The sequence below is a fragment of the Athene noctua genome, chromosome 2 (assembly GCF_965140245.1).
Source record: "Athene noctua chromosome 2, bAthNoc1.hap1.1, whole genome shotgun sequence".
In the NCBI taxonomy this organism is placed as follows: domain Eukaryota; kingdom Metazoa; phylum Chordata; class Aves; order Strigiformes; family Strigidae; genus Athene; species Athene noctua.
The window spans coordinates 96729553-96751684 of NC_134038.1; the positions used below are offsets into that span (position 1 = coordinate 96729553).

Below are 22132 nucleotides of genomic sequence, written 5' to 3' on the forward strand. Positions count from 1 at the left end.
CATTCTGCTTTACCTCTAGAAGCAAAGGTGTCACTCAAACTGCTGCTTCCATCCTGCAGTTACAGTCAGCTTAAAAAAAACAAAAACCAACCAAACTGGTTAGGGATAATTAATGAAAAGTTACTACTGCAGGCTGTCTTCATTAGGCCTGGCTTGTAGAAAAATCTTAAAAGGAACAGGAATATCTCTGTGAGACCCATGAAGAGGATTCAGAAAAAAATATTCCACTCTCCAGCCTGGATTGAGGTCAGCAGCATTTGTGCCTGTTAGTGTTTGAAAATAAGAATGATAATATGTCATTCCATGCTGTAAAATCGAAAAATCGCATCTTCAGCATGTCCGTGCTCTGTAGCAGACTGCAAGGACTGGCATTAGAGATCTGCTGTACAGGGAACCCCTCCTACTCCTTTTCTTCCACTTTTTTTTTTTTTTTTTTTTTTTTCTGGCAGAGGGGGCGGTATTGTTGGATTCCAGACACTCTGCATAGTGCCTTCAGTGACACTATGTAGACTACTGATTCTCAGGCTGATTTTAAAGGGAAAGGCAATTTGCTGTCAGATCTCTTCTTACCCTTATGTTGCCTGACAGCAAGGAGAGTGGAGTTCTACGTGCTGCCTCCCATAGTTGTCTCTGTGTGCCAGTATGCTGGGACTGTGGAAGGTATCTACTGTCTCTCTGAAGGGAAAGGGCTGCTTTGGGGCCTGAAGGCTTAGTGATGGGGCCACTATACATTTAAGCAGTAGCAGTCTTTAAATCTACTTTTTCCTTGGAGTACAGACAGAAAGGAGGTCCTAAACATGCTCTGTTGTAAGGAAGTGTGAGGCTCTTCAATTAGTTTCTCCCACTGGCTGCTCCCTGAACGTTCAGGAATAGTATTTCAGAATGTCTTCTGTATTAGTTTTCCTAGTTATTTCATGTAATCCCAAACTCATACTCAGTATTAAAATGGTCTCTGCCCTGCTGGAGCTGATTGCAACAGTTCAGCAGAAATCATTCTTCTTGATAAAATACCTCTGTTCTTTGGACAGCTAGAAACTGGTCTTTTGGCAAATGTGTGCCTAAACCCAAGTTTTGCTGTGGTCGCCATGTATCTCTGGTGAATAATGTCACCTTTATGCAGTTCCACTTGTGCAGATGGTACTTCTTGTGGGTGTTTCCACCCTCAAACCAGACTGGAATATCAAAGCAATAGGAACTGTGGGCTCAGGTAACATCCCTCCTCGTTGCCCAGAGTGGAGAAGTCTCAAACCAATAGCTCCCATAGGCAGATCTAGAGGCTTCCACAGAAAAGAATAGGCCAGAAGGCATTTACCACAGATCTGCCTTGATTTAACACCCATTTTCTCCTAAAGCAGCTAGTAGCAGAAAGTCAACCCCATCCTTCATATCCGTTTCTGTGTTATCTTCAGTATTTTAAATAAAAGTGCTTTCCTTCAGGTGGAAGGGAAGCAGATGACTTTGAGGCTTGAAGGCTGAGAAATTTCCATGTCCTCCTCTGCGGAGTGTGAGTTTGGGTGGCCTACATAAGAGTCAGAGGACACAGCTCTCTTAACAACCCCATGCTTAGACATCTTACAGCTCTCGGGGTATTATTCACAGAGAGCATTAAGAGAAACAGTGGCCTACTAAAGGCAGAGCCTTTGCCATGCCACCCGGGTGGCACTCATACCCCCTCACACTGAGGAAGCAGAGCCCTTTGGTGAGCTTGCTCGTTGCCCCCCAGAACAGCACGAGCTGTGAAAGGAGCTCCTGTTCTTCATGTGGACTGAAATGGGCACTTGATGCAATTTACTGTCGGTAGTGATGCACCTTCACCCCTGAGTTTAATACAAAAGAGCAGACAGGGGTGCTAGGAGCACACAAGGGCTTACTGATAGGAGAAGCAGCATGTTTCCCCATCTCTATTTGCATCTTGGCCCAGTTTCCAGTCACACTTAAGTTAGTCATAGTGAAAAATACACATGCAGAACTGTGCAGCTACTGTGTTCCCTCTGACAAGAGAGTTTGAAATACAGCAACAACCACAAGTTCCAGGTTAACGTGCTGAATGCTAACAGAAAGCTAGAAGGACATAAATTTGACAAGAAGTTGAGCACACATTTCTCTCAAAGGTTCAACACCTTTGATTTCTGCACCAAGACCTCTTGTTACTGACGGTTACCAGTAAACCTGCCCTTTCTGGGAATCACCTCTGTTGGAGCAGGAAGGAAAACACCTCCTGGGCTCAGCTTGCCTGTCGGCAGGGGTTGGTCCTGGAGTGGAACAGGGCATATGCCTGGTTTCTGAGCTGCAGACAAGGCTTTGGCTGGTCACCTCAGGATGGGACACTGACACGAGGAGACGAGCTATGCTTGGGCTTTCACACAAAACACCCACACTCCATCCTGCTCACAGTCCTAACCACACTGCAGACACATACCCCATGTCAGCTGTAATCCATCTCAACATTACCTATAGCTCCAATATCCACCCTCAGTGCTTTTTACTTGTTTTTTACAAGTGTGAATCTACAGGCAACCCTTGCTGCTGCTGAGATGCTTCTCTAAAACAAAAGCTTAGGGAATGATAAAGTTTTTTTGCACATAACGTGATTTTTGGGAAATGCAATAGATGATAACCCAGTGCAATGAAAGAAAAAAACCAAAAATTTACTTTTGGGCTCTTCTAACATTCACTTTTCTAAAACATTGTCATATAAAATGAAGATCAAACTAAAACCTTTCAGTATGTGTTTTCATTCTCTCTTCCTAACTAACAAAAAATACCCTCTTTTTTTTTTTTTGTCTTCCCCCTCTAAAAGACTGCATTTTAACTCTTGGTACTGTAAGGCTTCACAAACTATCATAGTTCTTATGTCTCTCTGAAAATCCTAAGTTCTAGCTGTAGTCAGGTGGAATAGCAAGTTCTGCCTTGTACTGTTAAATTTATAATAATACATGAAGAAAACCCAAACCCCAGCATTTATTGCTTTAGAGCGGTTATAGTCAAAAAGTGAGTTGTGCATCATTTTAGTCAATGTAAAACTCCTGTTTGCCTGGTTTTGGGGGTTGCCATCAGAAGTGGGCACTTTGTGAGCACCTCAGTTCTGCATGACAGGCCTTTACAGCAAAGAGACTCCAGAGAAACACTTTTCTATTAGGATTTATCAGTGTTGGTTGATGGTTGGTGTGTTCCCCCAGGAAATAGGAGTTTGAGCTGTTTTCAGATCTAAGAGCTGACATACTCCAGACTCTTCACTTCTGGAGAAATGACACTAGTATTTAGGCTCCTTTTGCTTTGGGAGTTTTAGCTTTGTTTAATAAGAGGTCTCTTTTTCACTTGGTTTTGTAGTCCTGCTCAGCACTACACACGGTCATCCCACACATAGGAGTAAGGACTTAAGTAGAGAAATATCTGCTTTATGGCTTCTGTCAGGACTCAGATCAGGTTGAAGCACCATCAGCACCAAAGGTGAGTAAGCGCTAAGGGGCAGAACAATTTTCATTAAAACACTGTAAGTATGTGAGCTGTTTCAGACATCAGTCTTTGTTTCTGGACTATGCAACCCACTAGGTGTCATAGAAAGTATTCATTTCTCTCATAAAATAAGGTAAGTCTTATTTTACCAGCCAAGCTACTATCAGATCATATATCATAGTGAGATAAATTGCTTTTGCAAAATTAATCAGCTGTTTGGTTTTTTTAAGTATGAAGGAAAGGAATCTGGAAGGTTTCTGCACTACAATTACATGGGTTAGAACGAAAGTGATTTAAGAACCCATTAATATTTGCTTGGTTTCCCAAAATCCATTCATAATTTAAGTATTTGAAAGCATTCAGCCTATTACACATTTGTCATTGGTTTATATTGTAAAAGGTTGAGTGTCACATTGTCTCCAGGATAAAAAATTCTCTTTCTGGAATGCCTGCTTGCAGGATTTCCCTTCTACTATTTCCAAATTGTTTTTGCTCTATTCTTCACAATCATATTAAGTAATCACTAAAATAATACATGGCAATCACAGTGCTCAAAATAGAACTTGTCTGGCCTTAATAGAAGAGCGGAAGGGACGCGTGGCTGCTGTGGCCCGATTTGCGGTATGTGTCAGTTGTGTACACTCCTGAGAACCGTATCTTTATAATCCATCCTCTTGCTTGTTATCAGAATTTCAAAATGAAACTGTCACCAAAGCAGATCAGTGCAATCCTTTTAAAAGTAATCCTGCTCAATTCTACCTGCTACACAGGGGAACATCAGCTTTACTTGTAATTAAAGAAGATTTCTCTAGGGAGACCTCAGATGTGGCCTGTCAGTTCCCAAGAAAATGGTAGCAGTTATTGACCTCATTTTTCCTTTGCTCTAACAATCAGATTTAAAATGACAGTATGACCTGAGATGGAGTATAATTCCCATCAGCAACAATGTGACAAGACTGTATGACTCCAAGGGAATAAACAAAAAGGAAATTAGTCAAAAATGAAAGGGTAGATAAAAATTCTGCCTCCTTCCAACAGCCTGAGTGAATAAATCACTTTCTCAGGCAAAGCAACAACCCTTGGGTCCTGGCTTGAATAAGAGAAAGTTTCCCTTGCAGCAGGAAGTTCCTTAAGTTTCAAGCAAAGAACCCCAGTGAGGTTTTTTTAGAGAGAGGTTAATTCTGTTACGGTTGCTTCCTTAATGGTCTGTTCAGCTCTCGTTGACTTTACAAGGCATTGGGAAGAGAGATCAGTATCAGAATTAATTTTACATCAGCAATACAAAAGCCTACACAGCTTAACATACCTGCTTCTGAACAACTAGAGTTCGTAAAGGATGCCTAATGTAATGAAGAAGCAGTGTATCACTTCTCATTATTTAAGAGCAAGACAGCCAGCTGCTCTTTGAGAAGCATGGGAAAATAATTCTACTAGAGCAAGGTAGGGTAATTACCCTTTAAAGGCTTTGGATTTACCCGATGATTTGGTTTTGGAACAGAAAATTCCCCAAAGATGTGCCTGGGTATACAGTGTCTGCCCAACACGTGTCATGTATGCAACTACACAGTTTTGCAGCGAAAAGCTTGCATCCTGAATTTAGACCCATACAATGAATAACAAGACGGGGACAGGAAGCAAATGAAACGGTAGGGGAGAATTACAGCAGCAAGTTTACAAGGCAGCTCAGTTTTCTCAGTATACCATATCCTGATAATTTTATTTTCTTTGCTATTTGCAGACAGATTTTGTTGCTGCTGAGAAGCTGATTTTGTAAGTTAGTATAATTCATGCAGGGCTTTATTTTGTGCTTGGCATACATGCTTGACTATTTTTCTGGAGAAAGCAATAGAAACAGACAACATATCCTTTCTAGTACTGTGAATATCTCTTAATTTTCTACTGTAACGGACTTCAAGGTCTAAGATGAATAGAAGATCCTAAGCCTCTGCACAGGATTTCATGACTTGTTGGACAATAAACCTTAAAAAAAAAAAAAAAAAAAAAAAAACCTACCCCAAAAGCAAGAGCTCTGGTTTTCCCACAATCCTGGCAGTTCAGGAAGACAAAGGGCACTCTATGCCGAAGAATTAGGTTTCTTGGTTGCTGTCCCAGATGTCTGCAATGTAACACCATGTCCCCATGGTGGGGATTAATGTGCAAGGGACTGCCTGCCCCTCCTGTTACAGGCAGGGAGGATCAAAAAGGATTTTCTAAAATGTGTTCCCTGACTGGGGCTCTGCCTGACCAAATGTTTTTTCCTGATTTTCTTGAACAACTCATACTAGAGCTGCAGAGTACTACTGTGGGGGCAGGAGGACAAGAGAGGAGTATTTGAAGACCCATGTGGGTAGTATTTCTAGTTCCTCTGGGCTGACATAAAAGTAGGGCTGTGGGGTTCTCTCTTTAAAATACAATAAATGAAAAAAAATTAAAATATTAAAATATAAACATACAAAAAATAAAATAAGGCCTTAGGGTTTTTTCGATTCACCTAGTCAGGATTTAAGGGGTAAAATAGGCTTCTACTATATTTAATGCTAAAGGTACTGTGCATAAGCAAATTAATGAAATACAGCATGGTTTTTTGCATCACTTAACTGCGTACTGTATTTATGCGCAATGTATTATAAATTTCTGAAGTTCACTACTATTAATCTTATGCTTCTGAAGTATTTTTAAATCGCCATAGCTACTTTATGTGTACAGAAGAATATTTTAAGTATAAAAACATATAGGAGCAAACACAATCATAGCATAGGATACCTTAGTTTTTCAGCAAAAAATAATGATCCTGAAAATACTTTCATCCTCGCTAGCAAAACCATCTCCAGTCAATGCAGTTATTAAATGGCACTGAGCTCCTTATAAACATAAACAAAAACCAAATCAGAGCTAGAGAGCTGTTGTGTTTTGGGCACTGTGAGAGCTGCTGTGCTGACTGGAGAGTTGGGTTCCCATGCATGGGCTTCTCAGCTGTCCCTCCTTTGGGCTGGGACCACCACTGCAGACCTCTGGGCAGTGCTGGTTGTACAGCTGTTACATTTTTCTGTTAAAGGGATGCTGGTTAATCAAAACTACCCAAATTGGAGCTCTTTGGCAACTGGGCTCATCCTGAGTAAAAGAAGTTATGCAAAGCCCATGTGAGGAGCTGTGCAGGAGAGTGACCTGCAGCAAAGGGATGGTGCTGTGTGATGGGGATCTCATCTGCTGGCCCAGCTGGAACTCCAGGAGCAGACAGATGTTCACATCCTTGGTTGGCTTTTGTAGTAACTTTTTTAGTATAGATTCCCCAAATCAAGCTCACTCCAACCTGCGTTTTTACTGAGTTAAAACACTAAGTTCTTGTGTTTGTAAATTTACATGCTTTGGAGGTTACAGTCATACTTTCAAGGTTTTTACTGACCTCTGTAAAGTCAGAAGACTCAGAAAGGAACAAAGTGGGATTAAACCCCTCAAAAACAAATCTATAATAATGCCTATCTGTTTTCTTTGTTTCTCAAACCCTCTACTGAATGTCTCATTTAATTCTCATATAAAGCTACTGAGATAATTCTGCCCAGCTGTATTTCCTTTGTGAAAAATTGTACCGATAAACATTTAGTTGAACCGGGCTAACTACCTTCCCAAAGGCACAATGTGTCAAAAATCTACCCTGATATATATGCCGTACAACCTGCTCAAGTTATTAAATTATATGAGGTATAATCAGGACATATTCCATTCCCTTGCCACATGGGAATAGGCCTGGGAGAAGGAAGAGATTTATGAGGGGATGTGTTCATTGCATAATTATAACCCAACACATATGAGTAGATGCTGTGCTGGCTGCTAAAGAGACCAGCAGAGCTCTACATAGATGTAGTGGTCCACTTGGCCAGACTCACTGGACCCACTGCCAGGAGTGGAGCCCTTGCATTTTAATTTGTCGTCAAAACTTGGAACAAAGAAATCTGGCAAAGTATCTTAGTGCTGCAGCTTAACGGTTGTGTGTGTGCATGTTTTCTTTCCATTGCTCTCTATTCAGAGACTGGTAAGATAGGTCATGTTGTGGCCTGCTTTAGCTACATCCTTAAAAGTAACAGCACTCAGTTTACAGATTTGTTCTTGTTCTTATAGTTTAGATGAAGGAAATCTGGTGCCCATTAGAGAAATGGTTTTTTCTTGTTTTGCAGTCATTTTGCAAGTAATTTCTTGTAGTTGCTGCCCAAATGCATAGACTCTTTCCTGAACTATTTATGGGGATGTAAGTGGAAAAATGGGAAGGACAAGAATGGAAGAGGAGGAGGAGTTTGTAGCGTGCTGCTGTGGATTAGAGTTCAGATCCAAGCCTCTAAGGTTTCAGCCTTAATCTTCCAATGCATGCAAAGCCTTTCAATTTCACTTTGAGGTCATTACCCAGGTATAAAACAGTCTAAGTGCTGTGTGAGGAATGCAGGTGTGAAACTCAGTACAGGAAGGTTTTCAGTTAGGTAGTTATGAGTATAATTCACTTCGGGAAAGAAACGTGAGGTTTTAAGTCAAAATATCTGCTTCTAAAATCTGTACATTATACTTAAAATTAGATTTCAAATTTAGGAGTTTTAATAGGCATTTATCCTCTAATTTATCATTAGATGCCAGATATTTCCAAGTAACTGCTGATTTAAAGAAGAAAAGTAAAACCTGAAAAAATCCAAAGCATTAACATCTCACAATATCTAATATTATGGAAAGAAATCATGACCAGAAGACATTCAGTGCTTCAGTGGGTTTGGTGGTCTTGCAGTACATTTTTTATCTTCATGATTATGTCCAGTATTAGAAGATCAGCCTTCTTGGTAAAAGCTTTTCACACAGCTTTCTTCATCATTCAGGAGATCATCTGTCAGGATCAGCCTAAGCTGACCTGTAAAATCAAGTGTCATCAAAGTTGGGAATTTCCATTTGACATAACATCTACATGACAGTGCTACATTGCAGTGACTGACACACCCGTCAGACTGATTTGATTATTAATTAATTCTTAGACCAAACAGCCATTATAAAGATAGATATCATGTGGAAAAATACTGGTTCCTTCGATGGCTAAGTGTTGAGGTTCAGCACTGCCTTGTAGCGGACAGATAGTTGACAAGAGGAAAACAGAGTTGCTGGCAAGGTCAGCTTGAACTGTCTGAGACCTGATATACATCGCAGGCACTGATCAGGTACCTCTTTCCAGAAAATGAATATCCTCATGAGCTCAAGTTTCCAACAAGTGAAGCAGGTGCTCCAAGTCTCTTCAGTTTTACTACTGTTTCAGAGAAGAAGAAGCATCGCTTGTTACTTTGCATTAAATATGTGTTGTTGGGAATAACTATTTGAAGAGATGACAATTTCTTACAAGTAAATGTAATGAACACATTTGTTTTACAGGACAAGTTAGAAGTAGCATTGATGGCACCTGCAGCTGATTTAAGTATCACTACAGATACCCTTAAAGACAGATAAAATGGGAAGCTTGTCTCCTCAAAAACCCCACAAACCCAAAACAAAAAACAAGGGAAGAAAAACTAAATAGCAGACACTGAATAGTTATTTCCCAGCAAAATGTGTTGTCTGACAGAAGTGCCAAAGGTAATGGTGGTAAATCTAGTTATTAAATATCACAGAGAATTAAGGTGTTACAGAAAAAAAAAAAAAAAAAAAAAAAAAGCAGCAACAAGAGACTTTCCCATGGAAAGCAGACTACAGCAAGAAATACACATCTCTGTTTAAGTCTGTGCGATCTGTAAACATGGTAGGGGGCAAATGTGTGATAGCCATGAGAGTTAAATAAGCAAGTAAAATAAAAGAATTTTTAGTCTTACTGGTTTTAAAGAAAATCCTCCTATTTGATATTATTTCTTTGAGGAAGATGCTAAGAAAGAAACCAGGAGGTGATGTCTGAAGGTGTCCTTTGGTACTTTCTCCAGGTAGGTATAAGCACTGTTATTTGAGCGCTCTAACTGAATTGAACGCTTCCTTCATTCTGACTATGCACATCTTTCCTAATTTAGACTCAGTTACCTGCAGCATCAACCTGCAGTTGATAAACAACTGAATGTTTATCAAAATATCTCCCAAACTGGTTTATTGAATCAAGTGCAAGATCATTTCAGGTAATAAATTCTCAAACCTATTCTAATTCTGGATTGATGAATGATGTGTTACAGGGGTTTAATGATCTCACTTTGCTTCCTGCAACACAGATGTCCATGTTGCAGTGAGTACTTCGGTATTTAGCTCAGTATTGTTAATTTAGATGACATCATTATTTCAACGATATTTTATCCTCTTCACTTAAATAACCACCTTATTGCATCCAATACGAACTGCTGAGAATCACACTTGCATCAGTGTCTTATCAATGCTGTTCATATTTGGAGGAGGAGCACTGAGGCATGAGGGGATGTCTTTGTAAAAGAAACAAGAGCACGTGAACCCCCAAATTCACTGAAGACCAGGGGACTGGTATGGGTTTCTTGTTTTCAGCTGATCAGGATGTTCCTTATCCTACTGAGTGCTCAGGAGGTTTTGAGTGGTTTTGAGTATACCAAGCATGTATACCAAGTTTCAGCAAGACCTAAGGTTTAATGAGCCAGAATTTTGAAATGCTTACGCTTCTTTAAACTCATGAAAACATACCTGGAGGCAAAACAGGATGGGGCTATGTTGTTTCCCTTCTACACCCATCCTTGTGACAGTTTTCTCTGGCTTAGCTTTCAACTTTGCACCTTTCCATCAAAACACTTTCTGATCTGAATACTACCGTCTCCCAAAGGTGTCTGGCAAACAGCAGGAAATGACTTCCTGCTTGATGAAAAATAAAAATTATTTTGTGCAAAAATTTGTATTAAATGTAGTCCTGAGGGGACATTTCAGTGATACTCAATTTGAAATAAAATTATGCTGGTAATTTAGTAGATGTAAAAGGGGAAAAAAAGTGGTGATTTTCCCTCCAGGGTAGGTTATAGGGGATATTTTTGAGATTCTCTTTTAGTTATTGTAGGCAAAATAACTCCCTTTGAGTTTTTTATCTTTCAAGGTTTTTTGCAGATACTATTAAAATGCAGACTTACAAAGTCTCCAGCAGTAAGGAATAAATAACTGCCTTAAAACCAAAAGGTTCTCAATATTGCTTTTCCCTGAAGTGGAGAGCTACTGATATTTTGCAGAGGAATAAGGTAAAATGCTACCTTTTCTATTTCCTTGCACAAATTAGCTATTTTTGAGCAAAGTTTCCACTGTGTTTCAGTACCAAGAAATCGCAATCTGTATCTCAGCTTTCAAAGGGAAGCATGAACATCCTGTGATGCTTTTGACACATATCAGAAAAAAAAAAAAAAAAAAAAGAAGTCTTAGAGAGCATATGTAACTAACCTTCTGTCAGAAAAGAGAGCTTTGAAAAATGAAGAAAATGCCATAAAACTAGAGACATGATATACTTGTCTGGTTTTGGGGATGCTAGTTTCTCATGGCTCTTAATCATCAAGCTTCCAGTAAAAGGCAGTAGTTCCAGTATTTGAAGGAGCAAAATTTCCAAGGGTGCTTTTGAGCATGGATCCAGACTCTTCTAATACCTTTTTCAATGGAAGGACCCGATTTTTGAGAGGAATTTTTGATATCTTAAGTAACTCATATAAAATAAGGTGTCTACTATTTGGAGAGTGATGGTAACTGCTGAAATTGAAGCCACCTGCACACTGGCAGGTTGGAAGACATCTCTCATTTCTGCTTTCAGCAGCAGTAAAAGGTAGGAAGAAGAAAGAAACTTATAAACACTTTGCTAATACGAACTGTTTATTGATATGCTTGTTTTGTGATGTCTTTGATTTTTCTTTTTCTTCTAAAAATTTGAAAATATGGAGGTTTTGTCTGGCTTCATGCATAGCCTTCTGTCACTATTAAAAGATACATCTCAGAAAGATGTCTAGTCAAGGTAAGAAGGTACCCCTAAGTAAGAATGGCTGATTTGAAGGCTTTAAGCCACAGTACAGCCTCTGGTGTAACAGCAAAGTAACACCGAAATGCTACTCTAGGAAGGCATAATCCTAACAGCTGAGAGGAGAGATGCAGCTGTTCCTATAAGAATTGCATGGGATATCTTTCATACTAGACAAGCTTCTGGATTTGAGAAAGAGGGTAATTTTGAGTAGCCAGTCAGTAGTGCAAATTGATTAAACTTCTTAGAACATAAAGCAATTCGATTAATAGATCGACAAGCATATAAGTATGAAAATAGACTTAATGACTTTTCCCCCTGGAATTGCAAGGACTATTAACAAACACTAAAAAAATTAAACTGTGTACGTAATAAAACACTGTTCTGTCACAAATACCAACTTCTAGCAGACTCAGAAATCGCACGACCTCACACCTGACCTTTTAAACTGCAACAGAAGCAACTTAGCTGTCTGCGGCCAGCAATTGGTGAGAAAGCGGGTGTGGATAGTATTCAGAACTGCCTTAGCAGAAGATGTGCCAATTCCCTGACATGGAAATCACCCTTGACAACTTTGCCAACCATTTATTCCCTGCCAGTTTGAAGGCATTTTGCTTTTTGGAGCGGTTTTATCCATACTCACAGCAAAATGCAAGAAACAAAGTATTTTTTTACTTCAGGCTGTGAAATTGCATGTGTGATACAGGGAAATAAAGAAACAGAATCTGACGTGTGTTTTCCAAAGTGTCACTTGAGAACACAAAACAACATTTGAAGTGGAAAATATCCTCTTGTTCTGTTAACTGGTCCTTAATTTCTTTTTCTTCCATTTCTCCCTTAAATCCTTGAGGGCAAAAACCTGGATTTCAAATGTTACTTCATGTTTTGGACTTCAATCATGATTAAAGCAGGTTGCGTGAGGAGAGCAAAGGAAATGACAGTTGATTTTCAAGTTTAATAAGGAAGACAAAAAGAGATCATGGAAGTTCTCTTATGTCTCCTCCTCCAAAACAGTTCTAAATTTACCTTCTTTAAAACCCTAAATCAGGCTAATGAACTCCAAGGACAATCTCTTCTTAAAAGTGTATGGAACCCAAGTAATAGAGCCCCATCTCCTGGCACAGGATAAGAGGGTGCACAAGCTAATTAGCTCCCTTCCTCTGTTAACCCCAACACTAGGTATCCTAGAGTTTAGTCCACATATAACTGGAATTTTAAAGCCCAAAGCTCTTAAACCCATTATACCATGGAAACACCCAGACTGATGCTTTTCTCAAAACTAAATAAAAATGATAATGACTGCGCTGCATGGTAAGGCCCTAAGGACACAAAAATGTCTGTAAACTGCATCAGTTATTGTCACATAAAAGACATAAAAGCAGGTCTAGACTTTTCTTCATGTGTGTAAGTTACTCCCCCCATTAGGCTGCTGTACCACATTGCGTTTGCTGGCTGCAAAGTGTTATGAATGGTCACTACTGACTAGTATACTTTAGGGGGCCTTTCAAAACTAGGGAAAGAACGGTTTTTGCTGCGTTTCCTTATGTTTGGTTTTAGGATATTTATTTCAAACTTGGCCACCCCACTTCCAACTTCCATTTCTTGCTGTGTTTGTCTATGAAATGATGACATAGAATATGAAGTACTTGTTGTTTCATTTCTGTATCTGTCCTTCTTAGGGGAAGAAATCAAAAAGTCTTCCAACAGTGATGAAAACAATCTTAAATTTTTATTCTCTAATTACACATCTTCATATAGAAATTTCTGCCATGTGGGGTTTGATTTCTTTCAGTATGGGACATCCGATCTTTACCATTTTATCATGGTCAGCTTTGACTGAGGAAGAAGAAATGTAATGCAGTTTAACACTCATTAGCTAGATGAACTTAGTACTTTAAAAGATCACTCATCTGTTGTTAGACTGACATCAAATCAGAGTACTTTCAGTATTAATGCCAATATAATGTCAGTTGTCATATTCCTGAAGCTGTAAAGTGTTCCCTCTTACCCTCCTAGATCTGAGCATAACCAGCTCTCAAAAACTAAAGTGTTTTTTGCTGTTACTTAGGTAGGTAAGAAGCCCCACAGAAGACATAAATATTCACTTTATTTCATATTGAACTCTACTTGTCAGCTGTGCAGCAGTCCTGTGGGTAAAGATGCAGTCACTTGGATATTGCGGCCTACGGATTTAGCATATGATAAGGCAAGCCATGGGGGCTGTATGCAGAAAATGGATTTATAAGCTCAGTTGTTGCCAGGTGCTTACAAATTGGCTGATAAATTTGATATGCTTGAAGTCTGAAGTGTGGCATTTATAATGCAGCAGAGATGCAGGCTCCAGTCTCGCAAGGTGTTTCTTCCCTGTTGCAGCTGGGCAACCCTTCTTGTGCCCTTCCACCATGGCCTCACAAGGCAGACTCATCCCAGCAGCTTTCTGGCTCTGAACAACCAGTGGTATGCCTAGTTTCATCCTCCTAATTTCCTTCCCTTCTCCTTTATCTTCTTTAACTACCAGTCAGGCTGCACTTGTGACCTATTACTTTATCACTGAATACAGACTTGAGGCTCAATTTGTATGAGACCTATCAATGTCTCAGCTTCTAAATCAGTTTTACAGGCAGTGATTAACAAAACTCTCATATAGCACAGCATGAAAGCATCAGGAAAAATTCCCACCTGATGTGATTTTATTGATTTACCCTTGAAGCTGTCTTAGATTAGGAAATAAACCAGCCCTTTGTAATTACATTAATCTGGAGTTTACTAATACCTAAAGAAAATACTACTGCAGGTTTTTCCCCAACTTGTAATTGGGTCAGAGGTTCAATTAAAGTGTTTACTTTAAACCTTTTTCTTTAAAAAATCTAGAGATGTTATTAAACTTAATGAATGCAAAATCAAGTGCCTGATGAACAACAGGAGTCTGCTTCTTTACACAGGTCAGACTGCTTGTAATGAAGATTCAATGGTCAGTCTTAGAGAATCAAAGGATCTTCCTAGAGATGAAAGGGATCAACACCAAGGCCAGCATGCAGGTTTTGATAAGCAGGTATTTGTAACTAACTATGCAAGTGAAACACTGGAACTCTTACTTCAAGTCCTGCAGGACTTTTTAATCAATCCCATCACATGCAAAATGCTTCAGTACATCTTCTTGAGTTTCTGGGCAAGTACTTAATGCCCCTTTGTCTGTCCTATATGCAGTTTATGAGCATGTTTTCTCATAGCTTATTAATTCTGTATCAGCTGGCACAACCCTGGCTTGCTGCTCTGGTTCTGGATGGCAAGGCTGCTGAAGTTTGCTAGCTTTTAACGACGACAGAGCTGGACATCTTGTTGGCAGTGGGTGCTGTAGCACTGTCTCCCATGTCAGTCATGGATTTGTGATGGATTGATTTATGTCTACAGAAAATGTTCTCTTCCAGTTTGCGTGTCAGTGTTCAGGGGCTGGAACATTGCTTTTGCAGTGGTGCTCAGGGCAATTAACAAATACTAGTGGACAATGAAACAGGGTTTTATTTTGGCTACTGCCGGCAAAGAAGAGAGATTTGTTGCTGTCTAGGGCCCTTTCTGTATGTTCTGCAATCAGTGTAGACCCACATCAAGCATCATACCCTGATATGGTGGCCATGACGCTTATGAATGCTTAAAAGAGTTAGGTGTCTTTCTTCACTGATGTCAGACTACACCAGTTATCAAACTCTCTTAGGGAATTTAAAAAATATTCTAGCACCTGTCTATATAACCCCTCTGCAACTGGATTATTGCAGAGGTACAAATACCTGAACCTATTAAATACAGCCTCACACCATCCTCATGTTTATGCTTACCTTAGTGTTACCTAGCCTCTTTGTAAGTATTAGTTGCCATGTACTGTGCAAGGTTATACATTCTCTTACTCTGTAAAAGTGGGATTTGACCCCATGGAAAATACACTGACAAATCAAAATTTATAATCGGTTTAAAGTTCAAGGGTGCAGCCAAATCCTGAGCCAGTGTAATTTGACCTAGATTCACTGAAGTAAATAGGGCTGCAGTGAACTACATAAACAGGAGAACCGTCCCACTTCGTTTGCCCTCATATGATGGGAATGACGAGGAAAAACTTACAGCCTGATGAAGGCTGCAGTTTGCTGCTTCAGCAAAATGAAGTTTAAAAAAAAAAACAACCCAAACATCCTTATGCTACTTTCTACAAATAACTGATTGAACACCCAGGTTGCTGAGGAAACTCTCTCACTGGAGTTGAAGGGACACCAGCAACATACACCCGCTTATTTCTATGCTAATGGAGCAGGGAGTGCTAAAATGCTGTTTCCACTACTGTGGCCAAAAAACTATGTTTGTCATTCATTTGCTTCTTATACCTTTGGTAGTATCCTCCCATGTCTGTGTGTCCCCCTGCCCTCAAACTCCAGGTCCATCTAGACATCGAGGCTCTGTAACTTTTAACCCTGCATTAGCATCATTACAACAATTTTCAGCAAAAGTTCTGGTTTTAGATTCAGTAGCTAATGTACCAAGGACGCGCTTTCAAACTTTAGAGCCAAAGCAACCTTCAGCCTTTATACCACTTCAAGGATTTTCCCAATCTGGCCGTTCTCCCCCCAGAATGTCTGTACATATGAATAACAAGTCTTGGGAAATCTTTTTGGGGAAACTTTTGAACACTAAGGTTATTGGAGATACAGATGAGCAAAACTTGTTAATAGAAACCCACCCCTGTGTAGCTCTGAATAGCGATTTCTGGATATTGCTGATAACCATTTCAAGAGTAATGTCAAGGTGTATTAAACAGTTCTAAGAACCAGAAATAACAGGTTAAGGGTAGGTCTCACCTAATATTTTCGTTAGTACAAATACAAAGTGGCCAATGCCTATGTCGGCAGCGAATTTTTCCTTGATTTGCACCAGTATAACTGACTTCATCTCAGTCCTGGAAGGAGTTAAAATGAAATATTTTAACTGGTTCAGGCTATTTATCTTTCTTTCCAGTTGACTCAGCACTTCTGAGCACCTGGATGTTAGCGGTAGCCGTTGCTGATAAATAATGTTCGTTACCCTCAGCAACACCAAGTTGTCTTTGTAACTGCCTTCACTATATCAGGCTGGTATTAACTTGGGCTTTGTTCAGTTATGGTAATTTAGTCATAAATTTTGCATTTATGTTTCACCCTAGATGATAAGAAATAGGAATTCAATAATGTGTGGAAAGTCATTCTGGGGATCTTGGAGCACACAAACTACTGCACCATTTCTGGTCTTTTTTAACAGGGTCTTTTCATATCTGTCATCTTGAGTCTGAGCTGATTGCAAATAGACTAAATAGAAGAAACAGATTCAGACTGTTAGCAGATGGATACACGACTGTTAGGAAGAGGACTCAAGTTAATTCATGGAAAGACTGTTTGAGTATTATTCATGTCTGAATCGCCAGGGTGGTCTGTGTGGGTGGATTCCAAATTGATTTTTATGCAAGGAAGGCAGAATTTACTATATATGATGCAAAGAGATTTGAAAAAGAATTTTTTTTGTTAAACCATATGAAAGAAAAACTAGGTTCTGTTGTTAATCGTGTCCCCAGCTTCTGATATGACAAGCTTGGGCAATTATTAGCCCCACTGACTCTAAGGGTGCAAAATATCTGTATGACACCGTCCTGCTTTGTAAGGTCAGCATTACACATAATGCATTACTGTTGATAAACAGGATGAGCTCCTGTGGGAAGTTACTATGACAGCAAAGACACGATGCGCTACGGGGAAATGGTCCTACTCGCTGAATAGGTGACTGCATTGTTCCACTTTAACTCTTAAATGCTAAACTGGAATCTAAAACTCTATTGTTCATTCATTACATGGAAAAAAAAAAAGAAGGTGTTCCACTACAGACTGACTAACGCAAGAGCTTCTATTAACATACCGCTGGGAATAATCTGTTTATGTAACATGCCCAAGCGCACCTCGAAACGGAGGAAAACGCGGCCGCTGGGCGCGGGGCAGGGGGCGCCGTACGCGCGGGGGCTGCGCCCCGCTTAGCCCCTCCACCCAGGACCCCCTTCCGCCGTGTGACCGCAGGCCCCGCGGCTCCCCACGTTTGCGGGGGTGCGCAGAGCTCCCTCCCGCCCCGTTCCGCACCGCCTGACCCGCCGGGTGCTGCTCGCCGTGCAGCTGAGAGCATGCCCCCGCCCCCAGCGCCCCCAAAAATCACACCCCGGACCCGACCCGTGGGAGCAGGGGGGAGCGGGGAGGGCGGGGCGGGCAGCCGGCGGTGGAGGAGCGGGGGGCGGGGAAGCGGGAGGGTGGCGGCGGCGCGGCGGGGGGTGCCGGGGGCTCGGGGTGCCGGGGGCTCGGGGTGCGGGGGGCTCGGGGTGCGGGGTGCCGGCCGCGGGCACTCACCATGGCGGCGGCGGGGCGGCGGGGCGCTGTCCAGGGTACCGGCCGGCGCGGCTCTGCCGGCGCTGCCGCCGCGCCCCCGCTATAAGGCGCCGCCTCCTCCCCGGCTCCGCCGCGCCCGCCCCCGCCGGGTCCCGGCTCCCACGGGGCGGGAGGGAGGACCGGCTGCCGGCGGCACCGCGGCGGCGGCGGCCGGGGCTGGGCTGGGGCCTCGCCGCGCACCCGGAGGGGGAGGAGCGGAGCGGGGGGATCGGGAGATGGCGGTGAGCGACCGCCGGGAGGTGGGAACGCAGAAGCTGAGCAGGGGCTGCTCCACCGCCGTGCCGGGCGCCGCTGTCGGTAGTGGCCATCGGCCTTGGACAAAACCCTTGCGGAGATTCAGTTCAGAGGGGTCGCCACCGAGAGGCTGGTCTGGGAGCAGACGGGGGCACTGGCTGGCTACCGTGGTCCTGACGTGACACTGCGGCGTTTAACCGGGGGCTCGGTCTATAGCCCAGCGCTCGTATTTGCGGGTGAAGGTCTCTGCGCTGAAGCCCTGAAGCCTCCACGCACCGTGCCAGGCTGCAATCAATGTCGCCTTACCGCATAACCGAGGCTTCTCCCTAGAGATCTGTCTATTAGGGAGGAATTGATAAGCAAATATTTATTTAGGTTGGCTAGGGAAGGGACAAAAACCACATAGAGCAGGAGCTGCTGATCCCGTCACAACTCTGTCACTGATATGAAACAGAAAAGGGTCAGGGAAGAGGAGAGGCTTTGTGCTTAGTGGAGCAAGCAGAGAACGTGCCTTCAAAACTGATTTTTGTTCTAAATGCTAATGAAGCCTTATATCTCCTATAAAACATATATTTAAACTATCAAAACTTACTGAAAATATCCTGCTTCTTTTCCATTTTTAAGAAAGCAATCTTTGGCAAGTGAAGTAAAAATAATCTTTCTTAAAATATTAAAACTCTGCATTTTTATTTTATTTTCTAAATGAAAACTTGTCAAAGATGACATGTTCCTACATGCTCTACCCATTGGTGCCCTCCCAATTCTGGCTGTTCATAGTTTTGTTGACCAGACTGCAAGGAACTCTCTTTCCTGGTTTCGGTGGCTCAAGCAGTGGATCACATGTGGTGCAGGACAGGTAACATGTTCACAAACTAAAGTGTACTTGATGTATGGACAGGCTCTATTTGCCCCAAATGTAGTGCTGATGTCCTAAACCTCAAGACTTCCTTCCTGGTAGGCTCTTGGCCATGCACTACTTCACCCCTTGCTTTCTCTTGGAAGCAGAGATATAGCAAAGGCTGTGGGAATGGCTACCTTCCCAGGGCTGCCTGCCTGCCCAGAAATGATACTGCCAGAAGCTTCACGTGAAAGCGCATCCTCATATGACTTAGAATCATAGAATCATTCAGGTTGGAAAAGTCCCTTGGGATCATCGAGTCCAACCATCAGCCCTACTCTACAAAGTTCCCCCCTACACCATATCCCCCAGCATCTCATCCAAATGACCCTTAAACACATCCAGGGATGGTGACTCCACCACCTCTCTGGTCAGCCTATTCCACTGTCTGACCACACCTTCTGTGAAAATTTTTTTCCTAATGTCCAGTCTGAGCCTCCCCTGTTGGAGTTTAAAGCTGTTCCCCCTTGTTCTATCACTAATCACCTGTGAGAAGAGACCAGCACCAACCTCTCCACAATGTCCTTTCAGGTAGCTGTAGAGAGTGATGAGGTCTCCCCTCAGCCTTCTCTTCCTCAAACTGAACAATCCCAGCTCCTTGAATCGCTCCTCACAGAATTTATTCTCCAGGCCCTTCACCAGCTTCGTTGCCCTCCTCTGCACTCGCTCCAGCACCTCGATACCTCTCTTGTATTGAGGTGCCCAAAACTGGACACAATACTCCAGGTGTGGCCTCACCAGTGCAGAGCACAGGGGGACTATCACCTCCCTACTCCTGCTGGTCACACTATTCCTAATATAAGCCAGGATGCCGTTGGCTTTCTTGGCCACCTGGGCACACTGCTGGCTCACGTTCAGTTGCTTGTCAATTAGAACCCCAGATCCATTTTTCCAGACAGCTCTCCAGCTACACCTCCCCAAGCCTGTAGTGATGCAGGGGGTTGTTGTGGCCCAAGTGCAGGACCTGGTACTTGGCCTTGTTGAAGTTCATCCCGTTAACGTTGGCCCACCGATCCAATCTATCCGAGTCTCTCTGTGGAGCCTCCCTATCTTCACACAGATCGACACTCCTGCTTAACTTGGTGTCATCTGCAAACTTACTGATGATACACTCTATGTCCTTACCAAGATCATCAATAAAGATGTTGAACAGAAATGGTCCCAACACCGAGCCCTGAGGAACACCACTTGAGACCAGCTGCCAGCTGGATTTAGCTCCATTGACCACCACTCTCTGGGACCGTCCAGCCAGCCAGTGCTTGACCCAGCAGACAGTTCGCTCATCCAGGCCATGGGCAGCTCATTTTTCTATGAGAATCCTATGGGGAACTGTGTTGAATGCATTTTGAAAATCCAGGTAGATAATATCCACAGCTTTCCCCTCATCCAATAGTCAGGTCACCCTGTCATAGAAGGAGATCAGGTTTGTCAAGCAGGACCTGCCTTTCATAAACCCATACTAACTGGGCCTGATCCCCTGGTTGTCCATTATATGACTTTTAGTGGCACCTGAGATGACCTGCTCCATGACTTTCCCTGGCACTGAGGTCAGACTGACAGGTCTATAGTTTCCTGGATCGTCCTTTCTGCCTCTCTTGTAGATGGGTGTCACATTTGCCACCTTCCAGCCCAATGGGACCTCCCCAGTTAGCCATGACTTCAGGTAAATCATGTAAAGCAGCTTGGCGAGCACATCTGCCAACTCTTTCAGCACCCTTGGGTGTAACCCATCCGGTCCCACAGACTTGTGTGCCTCCAAGTGGCGCAGCAGGTCTCTGACCACCTCCTCTTCAACTGTGCTGACCTCAGTCTGCTTCCCCTCCCCATCTCCCAGCTCAAGAGGCTGGGTATCCAGGGAACAGCCAGTTCCACTGCTAAAGACTGAGCCAAAGTAGGCGTTGAGCACCTCAGCCTTTCCTCATCCTTAGTTACCATGTTTCCTTCTGCATCCAGTAAAGGACAGAGATTTTCCCTAATCCTCCTTTTGCTGTTAATGAATTTATAGAAAATTTTTTTATTGTCCTTAACAGCTGTGGCCAAGTTGAGCTCTAGCTGCGCTTTGGCTCTTCTAATGTTCTCCCTGCATAACTTCACTACATCTTTATAGTCTTCATGAGAGACCTGGCCCCTCTTCCAAAGGCAATAGATTCTCCTTTTGTTCTTGAGATCCATCCACAGGGGACTTCCAGCACCCTTTTATAGATGCTGACTTGTTTGCTTGAGCTTCCAAATTCTGACATTAGTCTACACTGAACTGCTGTAATTCCTGAGGTTGACCTGTCAGCCTTTCCTCTAATTCATCTTTTTGATAGGTTATTCGTTTAATTCTTTTCTGTGCTACTACCCACCATCTTGAAATATTGAAGAGAAATACTTTTCAATATCCATTCTGTCTCCAGAGCAGTTGTTCCCTAAGCAGAAAATTGTCCTCTTTGTCCAAGACATTACTCTTTAGGTGCTGGTTGGAAGCTGATTGACAGAGAAACATAGTAGTGACTCGGTGCATTGGAATGCTTCAACCTCACAATTTTCATTCCAATTTCTTTATAGGCCAAACAGGCTGGAGTTAGTGTGTCAAGCCAAATTCAGACTTAACATGGTAATACAAAACAATTTTCTTTATTCTTGTTTTTCTTTGTCTGAAACAGAAAGGAAACGTGTCATTTCTAATTTCTAGAGTTCCTTGTACCTGACACATCATATTAATACTAATTAATGTAGTTTCCTTCTGTAGTAGTAGTTTTATTTTTTATTAAAACTATAATGTCTCCAATGAAGACACACATAGGAAGCAAATAGGATTCTGGTGGCATCTAAAAAAATAGTATTATGGATATTTTTAACACTTCTTTAGTGATCTGAGTTTGGAGATTTAGGGGCTGTGGCAGGATTTGGATTCATCTATTTTATATGGAGGACAATGCCATGCATTTAGTTGGATCCTGGACACTGAGCACAGCAGACGTCTGCCAGGCGTGTTATCTTTGGCTGATTGTTGAATAACATGTTGTGCTGAGAGGAAAGGCAGAAAAACAAGCCAGCATGTGGACAAACGGAATTGCTTAGTTCCAGCTCAAATTCCCTAGAAACAAGGAGAGTAAGTGGAGGCAATTAAAACAGCACTTCATTCCGGGGCAGTGCTGTTACACAACAACTACTGTT

General features: G+C 42.2%; 1 protein-coding gene across 1 annotated transcript in view; it reads right to left on the minus strand.

Annotated features, from left to right (window-relative positions):
* Nucleotides 1-17928, minus strand: part of ELOVL2 (ELOVL fatty acid elongase 2) — a 55893-nt gene extending 37965 nt beyond the window's left edge. Inside the window, exon 1 of the mRNA XM_074899673.1 lies at nucleotides 17800-17928. Within this exon, the coding sequence (XP_074755774.1) occupies nucleotides 17800-17802 (3 nt within the window). The 5' untranslated portion in view covers nucleotides 17803-17928. The remainder of the gene's footprint in view (nucleotides 1-17799) is intronic.
* Nucleotides 17929-22132: the final 4204 nt, after the last annotated feature.